This window comes from Lissotriton vulgaris, chromosome 2_1 (assembly GCF_964263255.1).
Source record: "Lissotriton vulgaris chromosome 2_1, aLisVul1.2, whole genome shotgun sequence".
NCBI lineage: Eukaryota > Metazoa > Chordata > Amphibia > Caudata > Salamandridae > Lissotriton > Lissotriton vulgaris.
Genome location: NC_141687.1, coordinates 837,064,422 through 837,087,936, shown reverse-complemented (window position 1 = coordinate 837,087,936; position 23,515 = coordinate 837,064,422). Strand labels below are relative to the sequence as shown.

General features: G+C 50.6%; 2 protein-coding genes across 5 annotated transcripts in view; both read right to left on the bottom strand.

Annotated features, from left to right (window-relative positions):
* Positions 1-23,515, bottom strand: part of HDAC4 (histone deacetylase 4) — a 1,308,595-nt gene that overhangs the window by 159,134 nt on the left and 1,125,946 nt on the right. For all 4 annotated transcript variants that reach the window (XM_086956254.1, XM_086956256.1, XM_086956255.1 and 1 more), the window contains one exon: positions 22,761-22,858. In XM_086956254.1, coding sequence (XP_086812380.1) covers positions 22,761-22,858 — 98 coding nt within the window. The remainder of the gene's footprint in view (positions 1-22,760; positions 22,859-23,515) is intronic.
* LOC147731252 (uncharacterized) lies at positions 846-3,412 on the bottom strand. Its single transcript, XM_086958712.1, is given in 2 exon segments — positions 846-1,723; positions 1,726-3,412. Coding segments are annotated over 2 exon segments (2,565 nt in total).

Sequence of the window (23,515 nt, the reverse complement as noted above, 5' to 3'; positions counted from 1 at the left end):
GGCATTTCTTGCGGAACAGTTGGCGAGCCGATATGATCAACTTCTGTTGACGTTCTTCTGAAGGACGAGCTGTGCATTGTGTCGTGTCTAAAATGGCCCCAATGGACCTTGTGGATCTGGAGGGCTGTAGAACTGACTTGTGTTTGTTCAATTGAAGGCCCAGGTGACTGAAAAACTGAATGCAAGTCGAAACAGCTTGAGAGGTTTCCTTGAAAGATGGAGCCTTGACAAGCCAGTCGTCCAAATAAGGGAAAACCTCCAGGGATTGTTTTCGTAGAAAAGCTGCTACTGGTGCCAACACTTTGGTGAATACTCGAGGTGCAGACCGAAGGCCAAACTGAAGCACCTTGAAATGGAAATGGCTCTTTCCCACTGTGAATCGCAGATATTGTCTGTGAGCTGGGTGTATTGGAATGTGGAAATACGCATCTTCTAAATCCAGAGTTGCCAAATAGTCGCCTGGGTTCAAAAGAGGAAGAATTTCTTGGAGAGTGACCATCCTGAAAGAGAGTTTGATGAGATAAGTGTTGAGCTCTCGTAGGTAGTCTGGGGCGCCAAGTTTGTGCCGTCTTCCGAACCAGGAAGAACCTGGAATTTAAACCTCTGCCCCTCTGAGAGAGAGGTACCGGTTCTATTGCCCCCTTGAGGAACAATTGGTGGGCTTCGAGGTGGAACAGTCCCAGATGTTTTGTGCGGGTGGCGCCTAGAGTTCTCGTTGGAGGAAGGTTATTCAGGACCCACTGGTCCAATGTTTTACACTTCCAGCTGTTCAGGCAAAATGATATCCTGTCCCCCCCACTGATGTGACTGGGAGAGGAGGAACAGTAGGTAGAGCCAGGAGGCCGCTATTGTCTCTTGGTGTTGTCGCGTTCCTGACGGTTCTGACGTCCTCGGGGAGGTTGGCGAGAGTAAGAAGCAGATTGTCCGTGCCTTTGATTTGAATATTGAGTCTTATAAGATTGTGAAGACTGAGAGGAATATCTCTGTTGGGTGTTGCCTCTATATGAATAGAAACCTCTGCCACGAGCACCTTTAAAGGGGACCTTACGGTAGTTGAGTGATCCCAAAGACTTCGCCGTGTCCGTATCCTTTTTTATATTCTGCAAGGCATCATCAACATGCTTACCAAAAAGCAGCTCTCCATCAAATGGGAGGTCCAGGATCTTATTTTGGACCTCCTGACGAAACCAGGTGGCTCTCAACCAACCTTGGCGACGAAGCACAGCTGACCCTGCCAATGCTCGAAAAGCCGTGGAAGCTATGTCCATAGCACAGTCGATGACTTCAGAGGATGATTTTTCTCCCTCCATCAGAACCCTCTTTGCCTCTTCTCTCGTGGAGTCTGGCAGGTGTTCCACAAACTCTATGTCACACCACATCTGGCGATCGTATCTGCCTAGAATGGCGAGAGCATTTGCTGCACGAACCAGTAAGCTGGCCATGGAAGAAAACCTCTTCCCCGCGTTATCCAGGCGCCTACCGTCCTTATCCGGAGGCGTAGTCAAAGGTGTTGAAGGGTTCTTGGACTTACTTTGAGCAGCCTGTGATATCACCGAATCAGGCTTCGGCTGCCCAAGAAGACAAGCTGGACTGCCATCTGGAGCCTTATACTTCTTTTCCAACCTGGGGAGAACTGGAATCACTGTGGCTGGATTTTGCATTATTTTCATACCTTCCTCCCACACATGCTCAATAATCGGAATGGATTTGACCGACCTTCTGTTTTAAAGTCATACAGGAAGCATTCAGACTCTTCCTTCGAAATTGGTAGTCCAAACCTCTTTGCAGCTCTCTCCATTAGGTTATGGAACTCCCTATATTGACTGGAATGGGAAATAGAAGTATCCCGACCAGTGGCGTCTGGATCTTGCAACTCACTGTCTCCTTGATCGAAGTCTGGGTCCTGCAATGGATCAGTCAAGGGATCCACTTGCACTTCATCATCCGAAGAGGTATCCTGCTGAATAGGAGAGGAGGGTCCTGGATCCGGTGTCCGGGAAAGGACCCTTGGAATGACCGTTGGTGGTGTGAGAGACACCACTTGCGAGGGAGGAAGTTCGACTACTGGTTGCGCTTGCGGCAACGCTTGAGGTGGAGGTTGCGTAGACTGCTTTGACTGTTCCGAAGGAAACCTGTTCCTATAGTCCTGCAGCATCAACTGCAGGTCAGAAATTAAAGAGGCGGGCATAGCCACCATGTCCTGTCCTAAACCAGGTGGACGTAGTTCTTGTGGAACATATTGATGCATTTGTTGGTCAGATTGCTCATAGTATTCCTCCGTGTCAGTCTCTTGTAATTTTACATTTAAGTCTGAGGGACTGTAGGCATCCCCAAAACGGACCTCATTGTCCTCATCCTCCTCCGAATCGTCATCCAGAAGCATTGTCGGCAGATGTTCCGAAACTCGTCGAGGAGACGTCATCTCAGGTGTAATTTTCATCCTCTGCAGAGGGATTTGCAGTTTTTTACCCGTCGAAGGCCTCGTCGATGGAGCAGTCGTCGACGTTGTGGAGATCGTCGACGGAATTGTTGACGGCATAGAAGACCTCGTCGACGGAGTCTTGGTCGCCGTCGTCAACGGGATGATTGTCGACGGTCTCGTAGACGAACTCGTCGTCATCACCATCATTGTCGTCGTAGAAGTCGTCGTAGTTTTCGTCGTCGACGATGCCGTCGACAGCAGCTTACCAGAAACCATAGTCGACGTTGAAGATGTTATCGTCGACGAACCAGGAACCTTAAACGACGACGAAGTATTCGACGCTGAAACCGATACCGACGACGAGCCCGTCGACGGAGCCAAGGAAGCAGCGGGAAGTTTCACAGAAGTAATCGTCGTCGACGTACCTGATGTTTTTGTCGTCGACGGACGCAGTGTTTTCTCAGGCAGGGATCCTGAAGTGCCAGTAGAGTGTTTGTCACTAGTCTTTTCCTTTTTGGACGGAGGAGAAGAGATAGAAACCTCCTTTTTATCCTTAGAGGCTGTAAGTAGTCCAGCAGCCTGTCCCTGCCTCTCCTTTTCACTTCCGTGAGGAGATTTAAGGGGACTAGCCCTCCCAGACCTATCAGAGATCTTATGAGGGGCCTTAGAAGGGGGCTCAGCTGAAGAAGAACCTGGAGGAGACCTACCCCTCTTCTTGGATCTGTGAGAGGAAGCCAGAGATATCGAATCCTGTTCATCTGATGATAGAACCTCCTTCTGAGGCTTCATTTTTTGAAGCCAGGTCAAAAGCCGTCCCTCTCTGTCTCGAAGTGTCTTAGTAGAGAAGGTTCTACAAATTTTGAAGTCTGTGGCCTTGTGGTCAGGGTATAAGCAATAGATACAGCTTTCATGCTTATCTTCCACAAAGAGATGCTTTTTTCCACAAGACGCACAGGACCTGAATAAGGCCTTCTTCTCCTTGTCAGACATGTCCTGATTGAAGTTGAAAACTTGAAGAAATAACAGTTAGAATGAGAAAAACTGAGCAGAGCTCAGTGGAGACTCCCTAGCACAACGTGCGGTAGAAAAATCTGAGGCTCTGAGCTCTCTCAGGAAGGTTCTAGGGGGTGAGGCTGTTCTGATTGGTCCTGATAAAAGTTTGGTCTCTTTTGCACAAAGAGGGTGATAGGATACAAAAGGAGATGAGGCCTAGGCCTATTTTTTCTCTTTTGTTTCTATGGTTGTGATACTACCGAGGCTCCCATTCCGACGACGGGGAATGATACAAAGCATGGGAATCTATGAAAGTTCCAATACTGGGGCAAAAAACAAAACTGACGTCCGCATACCAACGAGATCTTCTTATGGCTCAGATGACATCATGCGGTGTCGCGAGTGGAGCCATGTCATTGTGACGCCCTCGTTGACGTGGGAGAGCAAAGAAGAGAAAAGTTTCCATGGAATGCTGGTTCAAGGGGTAATTCAAAAGGTGAGGAATCCACAGGCAGATGTATCCATCAGAAATTGGTAGACCTGCAAAATAGGAGTATGTTTGTCTTGGAGACCATAAAAATCCTCTATAGGTCGATGTATCAGGATATTCGCCATTCTGTGAAACAAAAAAGGCTGAAGGAAGTAACAAGATCAAGAAATGTGCTGTCCCCTCAGCCCTATTGAGGGTGGAAGATGGGGTTCACTGCTGCATACTATGTTTAGATTAAATTGCATCCATTTAAGCTGTGTTGTGAGTTCGTGGTGGCACATAAGCTGGGCTGATAGGAGATGTCACTTGTGCAATGGTGCAGTACAAACATTGGATCATGTATTGCTTGCCTTGTATTAAAGCCTGCTAGATATTGTTTTTTTAAATCGCTGGTTTTATCATATGGTATTAAATCGGCTGCAACTGCCACTCAGTTCTTATATAATCCGGCTAATGAAATGATATGTTATCGAATGTTTACATTTTTCAGGAGTTGTTTTAAAAAAATGTTTATTTTTTCATAATGAACAGCAGCAGTCATGTTAGGACCCAGTACAATACATGATGAAGCTTGATACGTTGCTCAAATGGGTAGCCAATCAGCATTCAATTGCAACATCTCAAGAACTCCCCCTCACCTAGAGGCACACCAAGCCTGTGCTATTGCACAGACCACTTTACAACTAGGAACAGTCCTCTGCTGTACCCTGATCAATATCCTCATCTACATTGTTTTCTGTATCCTCACTGTCATCAGGGACCTGGGGGTCTAAGAACACACCACACACCTCCCTCCATGTCTGGATATCATCCCCCAGTTTTTCATCATGCCTGCTCAGTTTCATGTGTACCTCCTCAGCCACTGCCCACTCCTGTAAATTTCCAAACCATTGCTCTACCCCTGGAGCCCTTTGACCCATCCAATTTATAGTCACTCTGTGCTTGGCCAAGGCCAGCGCCAATTGCAGACACACATCCAAACAAACTGTGTAATGGTGTGCAGTCTTGTCGTAAGCCCTCCACAGGCATGTCACCACCTGTGCCCAAAAGTCTTGCACCAACCAGCAGCGCCATGTCAGATGTAAGAAGTCTTCCCCACTATCATTACATCATGGGCAACTGTGGGGCTGGGTGCGGGAAATGCAGTGGAGATTTTCCGAAGTCATATATGTCTTGTGGAAGAAATTTTAGTGCATTAGCTTGAAGCAAGCATTGCAGGAGACACTGTGTGTGAGTTCACAAACAGCTGCCCACGTTCTGTCGTCTAATGGGGTGTCCAAATCGCTGTCCCATGATGCACACGCCCGGGCCGGTGTATTCGCTGCATCCATTCTCATCACCCTATAAAGTAGCGTAACCAAATGATGACCCGCGCCGCAGGTCAGCAACACATCCAATGTGTGCGTCAACTGTGGTGCAGCAGGAAATGTGAGCCATGTCAGTCAATTTGGCCATCTCGGTCTATCCTATATGTTGTAAAACAATGCCCCTGTCCCAATGCAAAAGCCTGGCAAGCAAAAAAGTCACCTGGGTACAAATCCCCCAACAGTGCACAGCCACCTTCCCTCCATGCCCAAAAAGACCTTGACCATCATCTGCCACACCGATGCTAGCATCCGGACAGAGTTCTCCGTGAAAGATGGCACTCTTCAGGATCACTTCCACATAGCGTTACCATATGTACACTATGTGAAAAGCAATGTAGGTTAGATCCTTGGCCTCTACCGCAACCTCCATCAGCACCACTGATAATCGATCTGCTGCCACTAATCCTGCCAGTAGGTGCTTTTTCCAGTAATCTCCCCATCCAGCTATCCGGCTGCATGTTGCAAGTGTGCAGCATATTAGTACATCTCAAGATTGGGCCCTTTCAAACCACCCTCTTCGTACAGTTGGGTCACGGTGATCAGAGCTACCCTGCTGCGACAACGCCCCACACCCACAGTAAGGAGAAGAGAACTGAGTTTAGTTGTTTAAATACTGTCGTAGGGATGGGACACGATGAATGTTGCAGTGTATATAGGCCTTGAAGGTATCAACGTACAAGTAAGAGACATTAGTTAGTGATAGATTCCTTACCTTAAAATATCCCCAGGCGTAAGACTGGATACGGAAAGTTTTCGCTTAGCAGTACCCCTGCGCGTCAGTGGGTGGTGTCTTGTGGCTCCGCGTCCGTCACTGGCGTCGTCAGCGCCGAGATGACGTCATGGAGGGTACTTAGGCGCCACCCATGAGCGCTGACGTCAGTTCTGTACACTACTTTCTGTGCCAGAAACGCAGAGCCATGCAAGATACTGACCATTGGTGCATAAAACTAGGGCCCTAAAAGGAGATGACCAAAACCCTAGTAATCAGTTCGCAGAACGGGGAGGACGGCGGAAGACTCTTGGCTCTCTACGTCTATCGCTGATGGATCTGCGACGACGGAGGGGAACCTGCTCTCGACGCCGAACGTCGTGTCGACGACGGCGGAGGGCCCCTACTCCTCGACGTTGAGTTGACTATGGCGGAGGGGTGATGCTCCTCGACGCCGATCGTCGCCGGGTTGACTATGGCGGAGACTTGATGCTCCTCGACACCGATCGTCGCCGGCATGACGATGGCGGAGGGTCACAAATCCTCGTCGTCGATGACGCTGTCAAAGGTTTTTCTTGGATAAATGTAGATCTTTTCTCAGCGCCGAGCCCGACACTGATGTTGAAGGACGTGAGGTCTTGCTTCTTGATGGCGTTCTAGACCTCTTGGAGCCCTTCCTCACCGGAGACCTTCCTCTAGATCTGTCAGCCAGGCCATACAGGCGAATTCTTTCCCTGTCTTTCAAAGTTCTCTTGGACAGGGTTTGGCAGTGAGGACAGGTTTTAGGGTCATGGTCCTCAGGTAGACAAAGGATACAGACCTCATGAGAGTCTGTCTTGGCCTTCTTTTTACCACAAGAAGGGTAGGAGTCAAAAAGAGATGGCATTTTAAGATGTAAAAAATTCCCAAAACTGTCAAAAAAGGACAGTTTCTTACTTCAGCAGATGGAAAACGTCGAAGTAAGGTAAAAAAGTTGTGAAAAGTAAAGAGTATTTCTGACTAAAATCAGAAAGAAGTGGAGCTGTGTTGCCAGGATCCTTCCGGAAGGAGCCGGAAAGAACAACTGACCCAACTGTCACCCCTGAGGCATGATGGGAAGCTGGGGGTCAGGAGTGCCTTAAAGGCATGTTATCATTTTATCTCTATGTTGCTATGAGTTAGCTTTTCAGTCTTTTTAGACTGGTGGTTTGCAATGCAGCCTGGGAGCGGTCTATGCTTTCAGTTCTTTATGAGATTTTCTGTTATCTGCTGAGCATTAAAACTGATTCAAAACACGTTTTATTGTTGTTTTTCCCCATTTCTAATGCATGTTTTCATGTTATGATGGGAAGTCCTTGCAGCATGATTCAGCTCTGATGTGTATGAGGCTGCTGTTGCTTATTTTTTATATATATATATATATATAGATATATATATGTGGGGCACATATATTTTAGTGTTTCCGGGGTCCCGCGCATGGGCGGAAATATTCTAATGCTTATGATTATTGATGAGGATCCCCTGGAAGAGAAGCTGACAGCCTAAGAAGAGCATGGAAAAGGAATTCAGACCTCCGGGGGTGAACCATCTGCTTATTGACATTACAAAACCCTTCAAGGCAGTGTCTGTCCCCACTATAGTGAGGTGGGTAAGTTGGGTAATGCAAAAGGCAGGGATTGTTATCTCAAAATTTGAAGCACATTTGGCCAGGAGAGCAATGGGGTGAAAATGGTGGGAGCTTGCCTGGAAGATAACATGAAGGCAGCTGACTGATCATCATATTCTAGCTGCAAACATTTCTATTTAAATCCAGTGGCATAGGTGGCTTCATTAGTGATAAGTAAGCTTTAAGCTAGCATTATCCTGGCCTCCCGTTCTGACATAGATTATAAAATTTCCTTTCAAGTATAAAGAAAATATTTCTGCTTAATTAAGGACAAAGAGGCAATAATTATACTACCCAGCAGGCATATATCGGATGAAGATGATGCAACCCTATGAAGTTAAGGAATAATAGCTTGGTTGAGTATTTACGTAGTCACAATGAAGACATGTTTTTATTGTCTTGCCTTGCGGATATTTGTTTTACAGTCATTTGGTTGTGCAACAAAATCCTTGACGATTTTATTTCATGACTTATATTGGACACCAGGGTTAATACAGAATATTTTACGAAACCCCTGCAGAGCAGAAACAAGAATGATAAAAGGCTATCAATGAGTGCTGAGGTTGCAGAAAAAAATATGGAGGGAAGGAACTTGAAGAATTACATATACTGTCATAGATTGTCATTTGATGTAAGGACTACATATTTTCCGTACTCTTCATGGGCAATGTGGTAACGTTTACAGTTATTATTGTGGCTGATGGACAAAAAAAGTAAAGGAGAAAAAGACTAATCTTCGCCTCAGTGCCTTTATTAAAACTGGACACTATTTTTCACATTTGCTAGGAAATTGTAAGTTCTACAACCGAAAACCACAGGATTGTCAGAACGTAGCACAGAATAATCTAAAAAACTAAAAAAATAACTAAAAAAATCCATATTCCACTCTGCAAGACATGTCTCAGTGAGACATATTATGTCTATTTAACTTTTTGATTTTAGCCTGGGTAAGTTTTAGGGGATTGGGGCTGGAATAATAAACAAAAATAGCCATTCTACAAAAGTTAACACAGAAGGGCAGGCCTCTAGTTCTGCATTCACTGGCACTCGCAATGAGCTGCAAATGAATGCTTATCCATGCTTCTTAATGATGTAGGACTATGTGTGATTCCTTGCGAATGGTGCTTTTGATCTCCAACTGATTTTTGGCATGGTAAAACTGGGGTCCTGTTACGAAGAGCAACTGCTGTGCAACCTCATCTTTGTGAACTAACCCAGAGATGTTTTTAGTGTCCGGTAGAGGTGTTTAGTGAGGATCCCATTATGGAGCATTAACTGCCCAATGGGTAGGTGAAGCAGGTGGGGGCATAGGGAGGGGCATAGGAAGGGGATAGCAGTGCTTAAGTGGGAAGAAAGATTAGATAGTAAAATACAGCCGAGTCTTGCTTAAAGGGGAGCAGATAAGGAGATGACATAGGGATAATAAAGAAAATAACCCAGCACTGCTCAATGAAGTTAACAGATCAAGTACTGAGGATTATGTTTTAGCAGACAGACGGGGAGATTTCTTTCCTTGGAGATTAAGTGAAAATGGAAGAAAACAAGTTATCTTTCATAGATTCACATGCCTGAATCATTACCAGTCGTCGAGGCGGGAGTCCCACGGTAAAAATATATACAACAGCAGTGCCTAAAAATTTCTTGTAGTAGGCTGGAAAAGACTAAAAGGCCTAACTAGGCCCAAAACTTAGCAGCCTATGTACCTCATTATGTAAAAAGACCTGAAATAGTAGCCTCAGCCAATCAGCTGTCCTCACCCTATAGAACCTTCCCAGCCCAGGCAGTTCTCCTCAGATTTTCCCAGCACAAGTAAGAAGTAAGTATCCATAAAAAAGAACTGCCCTGCCGGGGAGGAGGGTGGGTGCATGTGAATCTATGAAAGATACCAATACTGGATAACTGTAGTTACAGGTAAGTAACTTGTTTTCTTATCCAGTTTTGGGGTATCTTTCATAGATTCACATGCCTGAATCAGAGTAGCAAGCAGTGACATCATGTCTGTTGTTAGAGGAAGGTGGGAGACAAAATAAAACGTATCCATCCCCACACAAACTGGAAGGTTATAGAGCACAAACATGTTTACATAACATATGCATTAAAAACCTTCATATAGTACATTATGGACTAGGACAGCATTTGAAAAGATTAGAACATTATAATGAAACATGTATGCTTAAAACAGTCAAATTATGAAGAAAAAGACAATAAAAAGTCTAACCTTAGTGAAGGAGATGCCCCAGCACCGCTTCCCCAACCGCTGTGTCATGAGTTGCCGACTGCAGACAGTAGTGCTTCGTAAAAGTGTGCACACTTTTCCACATAGCAGCTCGGCAAATGTTCTCCAGCGTCACTCCAGCGAAAAGGGCCGTCGACGCTGACATCGTTCTGGTGGAATGTGCTTTAACCTTTCTTGTTAAAGGTTTGTTAGCCTTTTCGTGACAGAAGAGAATTGTAGATGACAACCATCTAGCTATAGTCGCCTTTGTTACAGCTTGACCCAAGGTGGCTTGACCATAAGCAACAAAAAGCTGACTAGATTTGCGTATGACCTTTGTTTTTTGAAGATAAAACTTAAGGCACCGTTTCACATCTAAGGAATTTAATGCCTTTTCTGCCGGAGTTTTAGGATCCTGGAAAAAAGTTTTGAGCTCGACAGGCTGATTGATGTGGAATTGGGTCGGCACCTTTGGGATGAACTTTGGATTAGTTCTAAGCGTCACAAAGTCTCTAGAGAATTGTAAGAAAGGATGTGTAATTGTGAAGGCTTGTATCTCACTGACTCTGCGGGCTGAAGTGAGAGCTAGTAAAATAGCCACTTTCCAAGTTAAAAACTTTAGCTCCGCCCTGTGAATAGGTTCAAAAGGTCTCTTTAACAGTTGGGACAGAACAATATTGAGGTCCCACTCCGGAGGGGGGGGGGCGAACTGGAGGAAAAGCTCGGAATAACCCTTTAAGGAATTGTTTGATCAATGATGATGAACATAATGATGGTTTGTTGGAACTCTTCCTGAATCTGGATATTGCCGCCAGATGTACCTTAATGGGCGAGAAAACCAGACCTGCTTTAGCTAAAGACAGTAGATAAGGAAGGATGTCCTCAGGTGGAGCTTGGAGTGGATGAACATTATTTTCTCCACACCAGGAACAGAATCGCTTCCACTTAAAACGATATGTCTTGATGGTACTTTGCGCACGGGCTTGTGATAAAATCGCCCTGTAATCTGAGGAGATGTTAAGATCCTTGAACTCTAGGAAGTCAGGAGCCAGGCATGCAAGTGCAGCGATTGAGGGTCCTAGTGTCGGATCTGGCCTCCCTCTCTCGTTAACATCGACACTGTCGGCTTCGAGACGAAGTGGAGGCTGCTGAGAGAGCTGAAGGAGTTCTTGAAACCAATACTGTCTTGGTCAACGGGGAGCAATGAGGATGAGAGTGCAATGTTCCCTCTTCATCTTTTGCAGTATCTTCGGAATGAGCGGGATCGAAGGATAAGCGTATGCAAATATTCCGGACCATCTCATTAAAAGGGCATTTCCCCTTGATCCCTGTTGAGGAAACCTGCTGGCGTAAAACAGGCATTTGCGGTTCTGTTGCGTGGCAAACAAATCCAGTGTTGGTGTTCCCCATGTTTGAAAGATCCTCTCCACTTGATGTTGCTCGAGTTCCCATTCGTGACAGCCTGTGAAAGTCCTGCTGAGGTTGCCGGCTAGAGAGTTCTGGACACCTTGCACATGGTCTGCTCTGAGAGATATGCCTTGGTGTATGACCCACTCCCACATCTCTTGAGCTTCCAGCGAGAGGGAGAGAGATTTTGTTCCCCTTGTTGGTTTATATAATACATGCTGGTGGTATTGTCTGTGCGCACCAGGACTGACTAATTCGCAATCCGTGGAAGGAAGGCTTGCAGGGACAGAAAGATAGCTCTCACCTCCAGGCTGTTGATATGTTTCTGCTGATACTGATGAGACCACCGCCCTTGAATCTGAAGGTCCTGGAGGTGACGACCTCAACCTTCCATGGAAGCATCTGTTGTCAGGGTGAACTCTGGTATGTCGTGGAGAAATGTGAGGCCTGGTGACAAATTGTGTTTCTTCGACCACCAAAGAAGAGCTTGCTTTATCTTGGATGTTACTTTTATGCAGTCGTCGAACGACCCGTCCGCTTGCTTCCACTGCCAATGTAATTCTTCCTGCAGTGGCCCCATTCGGAGTCTCGCCATGGGGATGAGACTGATTGCAGATGAGTGCATCCCTAGAAGAGAAGCAAATGTTTGGACCGAAAGAGACCTTCTAGCAAATATTTGTTTTGCCAGGTTTAACAGTTTGGTTTGCCGCTCTTGAGTCAAGAACGCCTTGCACTGGCATGTGTCCAATACCGCTCCCAGAAAGGTTAATTCCTGCCGGGGTTGGAGCTGAGATTTGTTTGCATTGAGGGTCAGTCCCAGATTGGAGAACAGAGAGAGGGAACTCTTGACCGCTTCCTTTGTGGAGTTCTTCGATGGTCCTTTTAGGAGCCAGTCGTCGAGGTACGGGAAAACTTGTATTCCCTGTGATCTCAGCATGGCTGCTACCGGGGCTAACCACTTGGTAAATATCCTCGGTGCTGATTTCAGGCCGAATGGGAGCACCTTGAATTGAAAGTGGACGCCAGCCACTACAAACCTCAGGTATTTGAGGTGTTTTGGATGAATAGGGATGTGGAAGTAGGCGTCTTCCAGGTCCAGAGAAGCCATAAAGTCCCCTTTATTGAGACAATTCAGAATATCTTGTAGTGTTACCATGCGAAAACTCTGTTTTTTCAGATATTTGTTGAGTTTGCGCTGATCCAAAATTGCCCGCCACTCTCCTGAATTTTTCTCTACAAGGAAGAAGCGAGAATAAAATCCTCTCCCTTTCTGAGTGGAGGGAACTCGTTCTATCGCATTCTTGTGTAGCATCTTTAAGGCCTCTTTCAACAATAAGTGAAGACGAGGGGGAGGGGGACCCCTGGGCAGCACTGTTGGTGGTCTTTGCAAAAACTCCAGTGTGTGTCCATTCCTGACAAGATCCAGGACCCACTGATCCGAAGTTATGCTCCGCCACTGTTGGTAAATGGCGGAAATCTTGGCGCCCACGGGCAGGGGAGGATGAATGACTGACGTCCGGCAAAGCTCATTGGCGCTTGTTGGAATCGCGCCCTTGATAGTTTGAATGCCGTTTCCCTCCCTGACGAGAGAAACTACCAGAGGCAGGCTGTCTGTAGGATGATTGATAGTACGTTGCTTGTACTGAGACTGGTACTGTCGATTTTGCTGGTTGGAATAATTTCCCCTGGAGGAGTAACCACGGCCCCTTGTCCCTCTAAAGGATCCTCTCCTGTATTGTAGGGTACCTAGTGATTTGAGAGTGTCCGTATCCGTTTTGATAGCCAGCAAAGCATCATCGATGTGCTTGCCAAAGAGCGAGTCCCCATTGTACGCCATGTCCAAAATCTTCGTTTGGACCTCAGGTCTGAAGGAGGTAGCCTTGAGCCAACCCTGATGCCTGAGGACTGCTGCTCCCGCCAATTGCCTAAAATTGGTGTTGTTAGACGGGACCTGGAGGGTCGGCCGAGGACAAGGGGAGAGGCCTCCGGGGAGAGCCGTCTCCTAGCGATCGTACAGACGAGTAACTTCCCCCCCACAGATGGACACCACACAAAGATAGGGTTTACGCTTTTTATATGCAGCTCTTGAAGTAAGGTAATACGGTACAGGGAGATCCGGATACGAGGATCCTCTCAATTCTAGTCTCTGGCAGGGAAAGGGGGTAGTGGGACAGTCTGGTTACCAAGCTGGTATTGAGATGGAATGATGGTAGCTCACAATCCTCGAGCTCGGCGTTCTGGAAGGTCGGGCCGCGGCAGCGCCAGCAGGTCCAGAGGAGGTCGTAGGTAGCAACGGGCCGCGGCAGCGCCAACAGGTCCCAACGAAGATGGTGGTTGCAAGGGGGCCGCGGCAGCGCCAGCAGGTCCCGACGAGGACGTAGGTTGCAAAGGGCCGCGGCAGCGCCAGCAGGTCCCTACGAGGATGAAGGTTGCAGAAGGCCGCGGCAGCGCCAGCAGGCAGGACGACAGTTCACAGGGCAGGGCTGTGGCAGCGCCAGCAGTCCGTCAAGGATGAGTTCTTCACGGTGTCTCTCGACTCCAGGATACAACTGCCTTCCTGCTCTGGAGCTGCCTCAGTTATAGGTCTGGTGCCCTTTGATGTCCGGACCCTCGCACTTGGCGGTCGGGAGGTCCGGGATGAGGGAGTCCAGACACCCAGCAGGGGGGCGGAGCCAGCGCCCGGGGAGGCTGGGGGCGATCGGCACCTGGCGGGGGAGAGCCACCGACACTCCTCTCTCCCATTGACCTGCCAAGTGGTCCGTTCACCTCCTGGGTGGATGGTGGTGCCGGGATGTCGGGGCCTGGCCAGGCCCAGCGTTGGGGTCGAGCTGAGGCCACGCGGCCTCGTGGTGCAGTGTCCAAGATGGCGGCTGGGGCCGGGCAATGGTGCTGACGGTGGCCCGGGCCAGTGATACAGAGATGTTCGGGGGCAGGCGTCCCGTAGGGGACGGGTTGCGGGTTGCTTCTGGTGGTAGCACCTGGAGAGCCGATGTCCTGGCTCTGTCATGCGGGGAGGGAGCGAGCCCTTCCTGGGGCCTGTCCAACATGCGTCCCCCCCAGCTGAAGGCGGGGAGCGTCACCCATCCTCTTGGGGACTCTCCTCGTCGAGGCGGAAAAAGCGGGACAGGCCATCCGCGTTGGCGTGGTCTTGGCCAGGGCGATGCTCCACAGTGAAGTCCATCCCCTGCATGGAGATGGAGCATCGCAACAGTTTGGGGTTCTCCCCCCGCATCTGCATTAACCATTGCAGGGGGCGATGATCTGTTTGTACCCGAAAGTGGGTACCGAAAAGGTAGGGTCGGAGCTTCTTGAGGGCCCACACTACTGCAAAGGCCTCCCGCTCGATGGTACTCCAGCGTTGTTCTCGGGCCAGCAGGCGTCGGCTGATGAAGGCCACTGGTTGGTCGACTCCCTCGGGATTCAGTTGGGAGAGGACGGCCCCAATGCCATGGTCTGAGGCATCAGTCTGGACGATGAACTCACGGCTGTAGTCGGGGGCCTGGAGCACAGGGGCGGTGCACATGGCGGCCTTCAGCTTCTCGAAGGCCGCTTGACAGTCTGGGGTCCAGTTGACTGTTTTTGGGTGTTTCTTGGATGTGAGTTCCGTGAGGGGCCCCACAATGCTGCCATAGTCCTTCACAAACCGCCGGTAGTATCCGGTGAGCCCCAAGAAGGCTCGGACCTCGGTTTGGGTGACGGGGGGCTGCCAGGACTGGATGGCAGCGATCTTGAGCTGGAGAGGGGCCACCAGACCGCTCCCCACTTGGTGCCCGAGGTAGGTCACGGACCCCTGGTCAATTTGGCACTTGCTGGCCTTGATTGTGAGGCCGGCTCGTTGAAGGGCCTGCAGGACCTCTCGGAGGTGGTGGAGGTGGTCTGACCAGTGGCGGCTGTATACCGCGATATCGTCCAGGTAGGCGGCGCTGAATTCTTCGAGGCCCGCCAATACCTGGTTCACCAGTCGTTGAAAAGTGGCTGGAGCGTTTTTCATGCCGAATGGCATCACTTTGAAATGGTAGTGTCCATCCGGGGTGGAGAAAGCGGATCGTTCTTGGGCCCTGGGGGTGAGGCCGATCTGCCAGTAGCCCGCTGTCAGGTCGAAGATTCTTAGGTAGCGGGCAGCCCCCATGCGGTCAACCAGTTCATGTGCTCGGGGGATGGGATGAGCGTCGGTCCGGGTGACAGCGTTCAGACCCCGATAGTCGACGCAGAATCGGAGCTCGGGGGTGGTGCCCGGGGCAGCCGCTTTGGGGACCAGTACGACTGGGCTGGCCCAGGGGCTGTCTGAGGGCTCGATTACTCCGAATGTGAGCATTTTGGAGACTTCTTCTTGGATGCAGGCGCGCACCCGATCTGGTACTCGGTACGCCCGGTGTCGGATAGGGGGACTGTCCCCAGTGTCCACGTCGTGAAGGCACCAGGGGGTGACTCCGGGGGTGAGGGAAAACAGGTTTGCAAATTGCAGCAGGAGGGCCCGACAGTCTTGGCGCTGCTCCGGGGTCAGGGCATCGGAGAGTCGGACCCCGTCCACTGAACCATCTTTTTCACGGGTCCTCAGTAGGTCAGGGAGGGGCTCGGAGTCTTCTTCCGCCCCACTGTCTGTAGCCATTAGCAGGCTGAGCTCCGAGCGCACGAAGTGTGGTTTGAGTCTGTTGGCGTGGAGGACCCGGAGGCGGTTCCGGGGGGATTCCAGGTCCATGAGATAGGTGACAGGGCCCTTGCGTTCGACCACCTTGAAGGGTCCTGTCCATTTGTCTTGCAAGGCACAAGGCTAGATGGGGGACATCACCCATACCTGCTGACCAGGCTCGAACTCGATGGAGGAGGCATGTTGATCGTACCATTTCTTCATGTCCTCCTGACTGGCCTCGTGATTGGCTTTAGCGATCTCCCTGAATCGCCTGGTCTGATTGCGGAGGGTCAGGAGGTACTTATAGACGTCTGGAGGGGTTTTCAGGGGGGCCATTTCCCATTCTTCTTTAACTAGGCTGAGGGGCCCTCGGACAGGGTGTCGAAGGGGCTGAAGCCGAGGGACTTCTGGGGGACTTCTCGGTAGGCGAAGAGGAGGCACGGGAGTAGCACGTCCCACTGGCGGCGTAGGGGTTCCTCCAGCCCCATGATCATCCCCTTAAGAGTGCGGTTGAACCGCTCGACCAGTCCGTTTCCTTGCGGGTGATAGGGGGTTGTGAATCGGTAGGTGACTCCGCACTGCTGCCAGAGGGATTTCATATATTTGGAAATAAAGTTCGTGCCCCTGTCGCTGATGACCTCCCGGGGGAAGCCCACTCGAGAGAAGATCCCCATCAAGGCTCGGCCTACCACTGGTGCTGTCACAGTTCGAAGGGACACGGCCTCGGGATAGCGGGTGGCGTGGTCCACCAGGACCAGGATGAATCGGTGCCCTTGTGCTGTTCGGGGGTCCAGGGGCCCCACAATGTCTATTCCCACCCTTTCGAACGGGGTGGTGACGACGGGGAATGGTTGCAGGGGTGCCTTGAGTTTTCGGCCGCTCTTTCCGCTGGCCTGGCAGGTGGGGCAGGCCCGGCAGTGGTTGGAGACGTCATTTCGCATCGTTGGCCAGTAAAAGTGGGTTACCAGGCGGTTGTAGGTTTTGTCTTGCCCCAGGTGCCCAGCCAGGGGGACATCATGTGCCAAGTTCAAAAGGAAGTCTCTGAAGCGGAGGGGCACCACCAGCACCCGACTGGCCCCCAATTCCGCGATTCTTTGCTCGCTGTACAGTAGGTCATTGTCCCAATAGATCCAGTGGGCCCCTGCGGTGTCTCCTGCGCTCTGGGCGAGTGCTTGCTGTCGGAGTCCCTTGAGGGAGGGACAGGTCTTTGCTCCTGCCGGAATTGTTCCTGGGTGGGCCCCCCCTCTTGACGCCACTGAGCCAGGTCTGGAAGGTCTTGGGGCGGAGCGGGCCCTTCCTGGGTTTGTTCTGGAGGGTCAGTATGGACGGTGTCTTCCTCTGGAGTGATCGGGGGAGGAGGTGCTGGCCATTCGGGTTCTTCGGGTCTGGGGATGGCGCGGGCGGCCATGGACCGGGTTGTTACGCACGCCCAGTCCGGGAGGCCCAACATCCCCAGGTGCTCTCTTCTTTCAACGGCCGCCCACGGGGAACTCTCGAGATCGTTCCCCAGGAGGCAGTCCACGGGGGCATCATCGCGGACAGTCACTTTTAGCATGCCGGACACTCCTCCCCATTCGAAGGGGACGCAGGCCATCCGACACAGGCTCTCAGAATTGTCGGCCGATCGGACGGGGCAGAGAACGTTTGGCAGGATTTGTTCGGGGGTCACAAGGTGACAGCAGACAGCCGTCACACTGGCCCCCGTGTCACGCAGGGCTTCGGCCTTGCGCCCATTTATGTTCACCCACTGGCTGTATTTTCTGGTGTTGGCGGGTAGGGGGACCCGCAGGATCATGTCTCTTCCCCCTAGGCAAGCTAGGACCATGGCGGCAGGTTCCCACTCGGGCTGCTCCTGCTCGTACTCTTCATGCTCTTCGGAGATTTGCTCTTCTCCTAGGGCGGCGGCAGCGACCTGGCGGGGCCCGGGAGTCTGGTTCTTTGGGCAGTTCGGGTCGCTGGCATAGCGGCCGATGCGCTGGCACCGGTGGCAAGTAACGTTGGCTCGGAATCCTGGGCGCAACGGGGGGTTTCCCCGACCGGCCGGGGGCGGGGTGGTATTGGCGGGAGCTGCCGGGACGGCATCTCTGCCCCGGCCCTGGCCTCCTCCTCCTCCTCGGGGACGATGGTGACCTTGGTTGGTTCTGTTCTGTTCGTTTGGCCCACTCCGGGCCACTCGGGTGCTTTCCCATCGGTCAGCCTCAGCGGCGAGCCGCCGAGGTTCAGTCAATTTACTGTCGAGGAGGTGCTGCCTGAGCTCGACAAAGCAGTTGTTGGAGAGGTGCTCCCACACAATGAGGTTGAATAGTTGCTCGTAAGTAGTTACGTGGCTCCCCTTTATCCATCCCTCGAAGGCTCGGCTGAAATAGTTCACATATTCTACCCAAGTCGTACCCGGGATCCGTGTGCAGTCGCGGAACCTCTGGCGGTACATCTCGGGCGTGAGCCCATATCGAGTGAGGAGAGCGGCCTTCATGTGGTCATAGGACGTCATCTGATGGTCCGGGAGCTGTAGCAGGGCATTGCGGCCTTCATTGAAGAACCTCCCCCATAGACCGGCTCCCCAGTCACTTCGATCGATCCGGTGGGAGGTCATGGCGATCTCGTAGGCCTTGAACCACTGTTGTATGTCGTCGTTCCGATAACATTCTCGGACGACATCTTTAGGGATGTGGACCTTTGGTTCTGTAGCGCCTGGGGTGCGCGGTTGCTCGGGTACCCCTAGTTCTTTGTTCTGTTTCCGCATTTCTATCTCTGCGAGCTTGCGCTCGTGTTCGTATGCCAGTCTTTTCTCTTCGAGTTCTCTTTGTCTTTGCTTTTCTTCCCGCTCCTCTCGGAGCCGTAAGTGTTCTAAGTTTATCTTTTGTTCTGCAAAGCACAGCTCTCCGTCCAACTTGAGCCGTGCCAACTCTAATTCGTGGAGTCTGCTTTTTTCTCGTTCCTGGATCTCTTCCCGGGAGAGACCCACTCTTCTTTCTTCGATCGGAGTGGTGTTTGTCTCTGGTGCTTTGACGTTTTGGTCCCGGGGTCTGGCGGTTTCTGCCCAAGATTCTAGGGCGTGCTTGAAGTCCTCTTTCGTGCTCAGACCGGTGGTAGCAATGCCTAGTTCTATGCAAAATTGTTTTAGCTCTCGATGGCTGTACTCTTCTAGTTTTTCCATCTGGAATTTCTCTGTGGATCCGCTCTCTTTGGTTGTCATTGTGGTTTAGTCGTGGGGTGAGTTACTCTCTGTACGATTACGCGTTGGTTCGGATCGCGCCGCTGGCCACCAATGTTAGACGGGACCTGGAGGGTCGGCCGAGGACAAGGGGAGAGGCCTCCGGGGAGAGCCGTCTCCTAGCGATCGTACAGACGAGTAACTTCCCCCCCACAGATGGACACCACACAAAGATAGGGTTTACGCTTTTTATATGCAGCTCTTGAAGTAAGGTAATACGGTACAGGGAGATCCGGATACGAGGATCCTCTCAATCCTAGTCTCTGGCAGGGAAAGGGGGTAGCGGGGCAGTCTGGTTACCAAGCTGGTATTGAGATGGAATGATGGTAGCTCACAATCCTCGAGCTCGGCGTTCTGGAAGGTCGGGCCGCGGCAGCGCCAGCAGGTCCCGAGGAGGTCGTAGGTAGCAACGGGCCGCGGCAGCGCCAGCAGGTCCCAACGAAGATGGTGGTTGCAAGGGGGCCGCGGCAGCGCCAGCAGGTCCCGACGAGGACGTAGGTTGCAAAGGGCCGCGGCAGCGCCAGCAGGTCCCTACGAGGATGAAGGTTGCAGAAGTTCGCGGCAGCGCCAGCAGGCAGGACGACAGTTCACAGGGCAGGGCTGTGGCAGCGCCAGCAGTCCGTCAAGGATGAGTTCTTCACGGTGTCTCTCGACTCCAGGATACAACTGCCTTCCTGCTCTGGAGCTGCCTCAGTTATAGGTCTGGCGCCCTTTGATGTCCGGACCCTCGCACTTGGAGGTCGGGAGGTCCGGGATGAGGGAGTCCAGACACCCAGCAGGGGGGCGGAGCCAGCGCCCGGGGAGGCTGGGGGCGATCGGCACCTGGCGGGGGAGAGCCATCGACACTCCTCTCTCCCATTGACCTGCCAAGAGGTCCGTTCACCTCCTGGGTGGATGGTGGTGCCGGGATGTCGGGGCCTGGCCAGGCCCAGGGTTGGGGTCGAGCTGAGGCCACGCGGCCTCGTGGTGCAGTGTCCAAGATGGCGGCTGGGCCCGGGCAATGGTGCTGACGGTGGCCCGGGCCAGTGATACAGAGATGTTCGGGGGCAGGCGTCCCGTAGGGGACGGGTTGCTTCTGGTGGTAGCACCTGGAGAGCCGATGTCCGGGCTCTGTCATGCGGGGAGGAGCGAGCCCTTCCTGGGGCCTGTCCAACAGGTGTTAGATATATCAAGGGCGCAATCAATGATCTCCGATGCTGCCCTTTCTCCCTCAAGCACGATTTTGCGGGCCTCCTGTTGGCGATCCTCCGGGATCAGATCGGGGAATTCTGACAGATCTGACCACATTTGTCTGTCATAACGGGCCATAATTGCTAAAGAATTAGCTGCCTTGATTGAGGCTGCTGCGTTTGCCGAGAACTTTTTCCCTATTGCATCCAGTCTCCTGCCTTCCTTGTCAGGTGGCGTTGAAATCGGAGCTGAAGGGTTCTTGGACCTCTGTTGTGCCGCTTGAGATATGACCGAGTCCGGCCGATACTTCTTCTCAATTCTTGGAAGGACTGCAGGAATGGAAGCGGGTGTCTTCATGATGTTGAGGCCCTCCTTCCATATGTAGTCAATAATTGGGATAACCCTGGTAATCTTCCGATATCGCTCCTTAAAGTCATGCAAAAAGCAGTCAGACTGCTCCACTGTGACAGGCAATTCAAACCTGGTAGCCGCACGTTGCATAATGTTATGAAATCCGCCAATATCCTCAGGCGGAGAATCTGACGGGCGCGGTGTAGGCGGTGAAGGCATGGGAATGACAATCATCCCACGGATCCGTAGGTGTAACATCGGGCAACTCGCCCTCTTCACTGCCATCATCCTCTTCATAAGAAGAGGCATCCGTGTCACCTTGGGGTGTAGGGTTTGCATCCTGCCTTGGCGACAAAGGAGCTTGCGGTGAAGGAGGCCTTGGCAGTTCAACTGGCACAGGCGGCACAAATGGTGCGACTGGAGTTGGAGGAAATCTCTGGCGATAGTCTGCCAACATTGCTTGTAAGTCTTGTATCAAAGTAGGTGGCAGATGACTTGAGTCCTCTGAACGTGGAGCTCTTGTATGGTGCGAATGATATGGCGTTGAAAAGTCCACGTGGCCGTGATGCTCTTGCTCATCGTCGTCCTCCTCCTCTTAATACTTAATATTCAATTGTGAAGGGTGACGGGCAACCCCAAAAGGGCATTCATCCTCTTCTTCGTCATCAAAATCATCCTCCACATAGGTCTCCAAAATGTGTGATGGTAAAAGTGGTGAAATGTGAGAGTAGTCCTGTCTTTGATAAGTTTTCATTTGGAAACAGGTATACTGCACTCTCGTTGGAGGTGTGCTGACCAACAGTTGAGCTGATGCTGTTGCTTTTGTAGAAGACGATGACGACGAGCTTGATATTGAATGCGGCGTCGTCAGTGGAATTGCCGTCGACGGGACTGTTGATGGTTTTACCGTCAACGGAGCTGTTGTCAACGGTACTGTCGGCAATGATGTTGTCATCGACGTGGCTGTCGACGTTGTCTTCGTCAACGAATCCTTCGTCGCAGGTGTCTTCATTGACAAATCCTTCGTGGACGAGGCAGTCGATGGTGTCTTCGCCGACGAGGCAGTCGATGGTGGCTTCGTCGACGACTCCTTCGTGGACGAGGCCGTCGATGGTGTCTTCGTCGACGGAACAGTAGTCGGCGGGCTTGTTGTTTCGACGATGATTTCAACAGCAATTGGCTTTCCGTCGACGAGGGCTTTATAGACGACGACGAAATTTTTGCAGACACCAAAGCAGAAATAATAGCTGAAGTGGTGACCGTTGCAGAAGAAGTTGAAGAGGTAGAAGTCAAAGTAGTAGGATGAGGAGACACCAGAGAAACAGTCTTAGTCTGGGCTGTACTCGCAGTGGACGGTCTTGATGGAGACGAGGTACTCCTTGAGGGTTCTAAGGCTCTCTGAGAGGGTTTAGATTTTTTCTTCCTCTCAGGAGAAGAGCTCTCTCTGGATCTGGCTCTCTTGCTGGAGGTAGAGGCCTTGTCATCATCTGTGGAAGATTATTTTAAAAATAAAAGAACCCTTTCCTCTCTATCCCTGATAGTTTTAGTAGGGAAGGTATGGCAAATTCTACAATCCTTCACAACATGTGAGGGGTGTAGACAATAGATGCAGTCGGACTGCTGGTCGTCCACATGGACCCTCTTCTTATGAAAGGTTCCACAAGCCTTGAAAAGAGCCTTCTTTTCAGACATTTTGAAGAAAAAAAGAGACAAAAACTGAGTAGGCACTCAGGGAGACTCCCTTACACACGAAGTGCGGTGAAAATCTGAGGAGAACTGCCTGGGTTGGGAAGGTTCTAGAGGGTGAGGACAGCTGATTGGCTGAGGCTACTATTTCAGGTCTTTTTACATAATGAGGTACATAGGCTGCTAAGTTTTGGCATTATGTTAGGCCTTTTAGTCTTTTCCAGCCTACTACAAGAAATTTTTAGGCACTGCTATTGTATATATTTTTACCGTGGGACTCCCGCCTCGACGACGGGGAATGATTCAGGCATGTGAATCTATGAAAGATACTCCAATACTGGATAATTAAAATTTCAAAACCGGTAGAGAAAAAAAAGAGGGTAAAGATTGAAAGAAAATACCACAATTTAATGACGAAAATAACGACAAAATGACATATGGTGAAGAAATGTAGTCCTTACCTGAAAGCAGTTAAATAGTCTGCATCTTCCATGGGAGGATCCAGACCACCAGTAAATGCCATGTTTACATTGAAGCCGACAGCAGCACCGGTGCCAACCTGCAAATAAACATAGTTGGTTTTAGGATGGCACAACCGGTAGCGTTCTTCCCTCTCTCTGCCTTTGAAGCTTGAGGCTGCTCTAATTATGTAACAATAGCACTCTCCTTCTTTCCACACTACACCTGGCTCTGAAGGAACAATCTTTCAATAGATCAGACTGACAGATCAGAGTGGCAACCATATTCTTGCCTCTGCATTACACACCTGCTACAAAGCCATGCAGAATAAAAAAACAGACAGGGAAAAAGAGCACTACATCACAAGTTTCAAAATGAGTCACAAGACATTGTATTCACACCATTTTTACTATTTTCTGTATAAGACCTTTTTTTGTAAATAGGATGAAAAGCAGGTCTTATCGAACAGCAAGGGAGAGGCACCATTTACTGAAGGAAGAGAATCGAAACAAGCATTATGAAATGACGATTGATGGCTTCAGATATTTTGTAATCCAGCTGTAAATAACAAGTGTCACTGTGAGAAAAAGTGTCTCTTTTTGCATGGTTAGCCCCCACTTTTTGCCTGGTTTTGATGTGGTTTCAATTGTATTGCACAGGGTCCCTGCCAACCAGGTTCCTTGTGCCAGTGCTTCTTCCCTAAAAACAAAAACCCAAATTGGTACCACTACCCCCTGTAAGCCCCTAGTAAATAGTA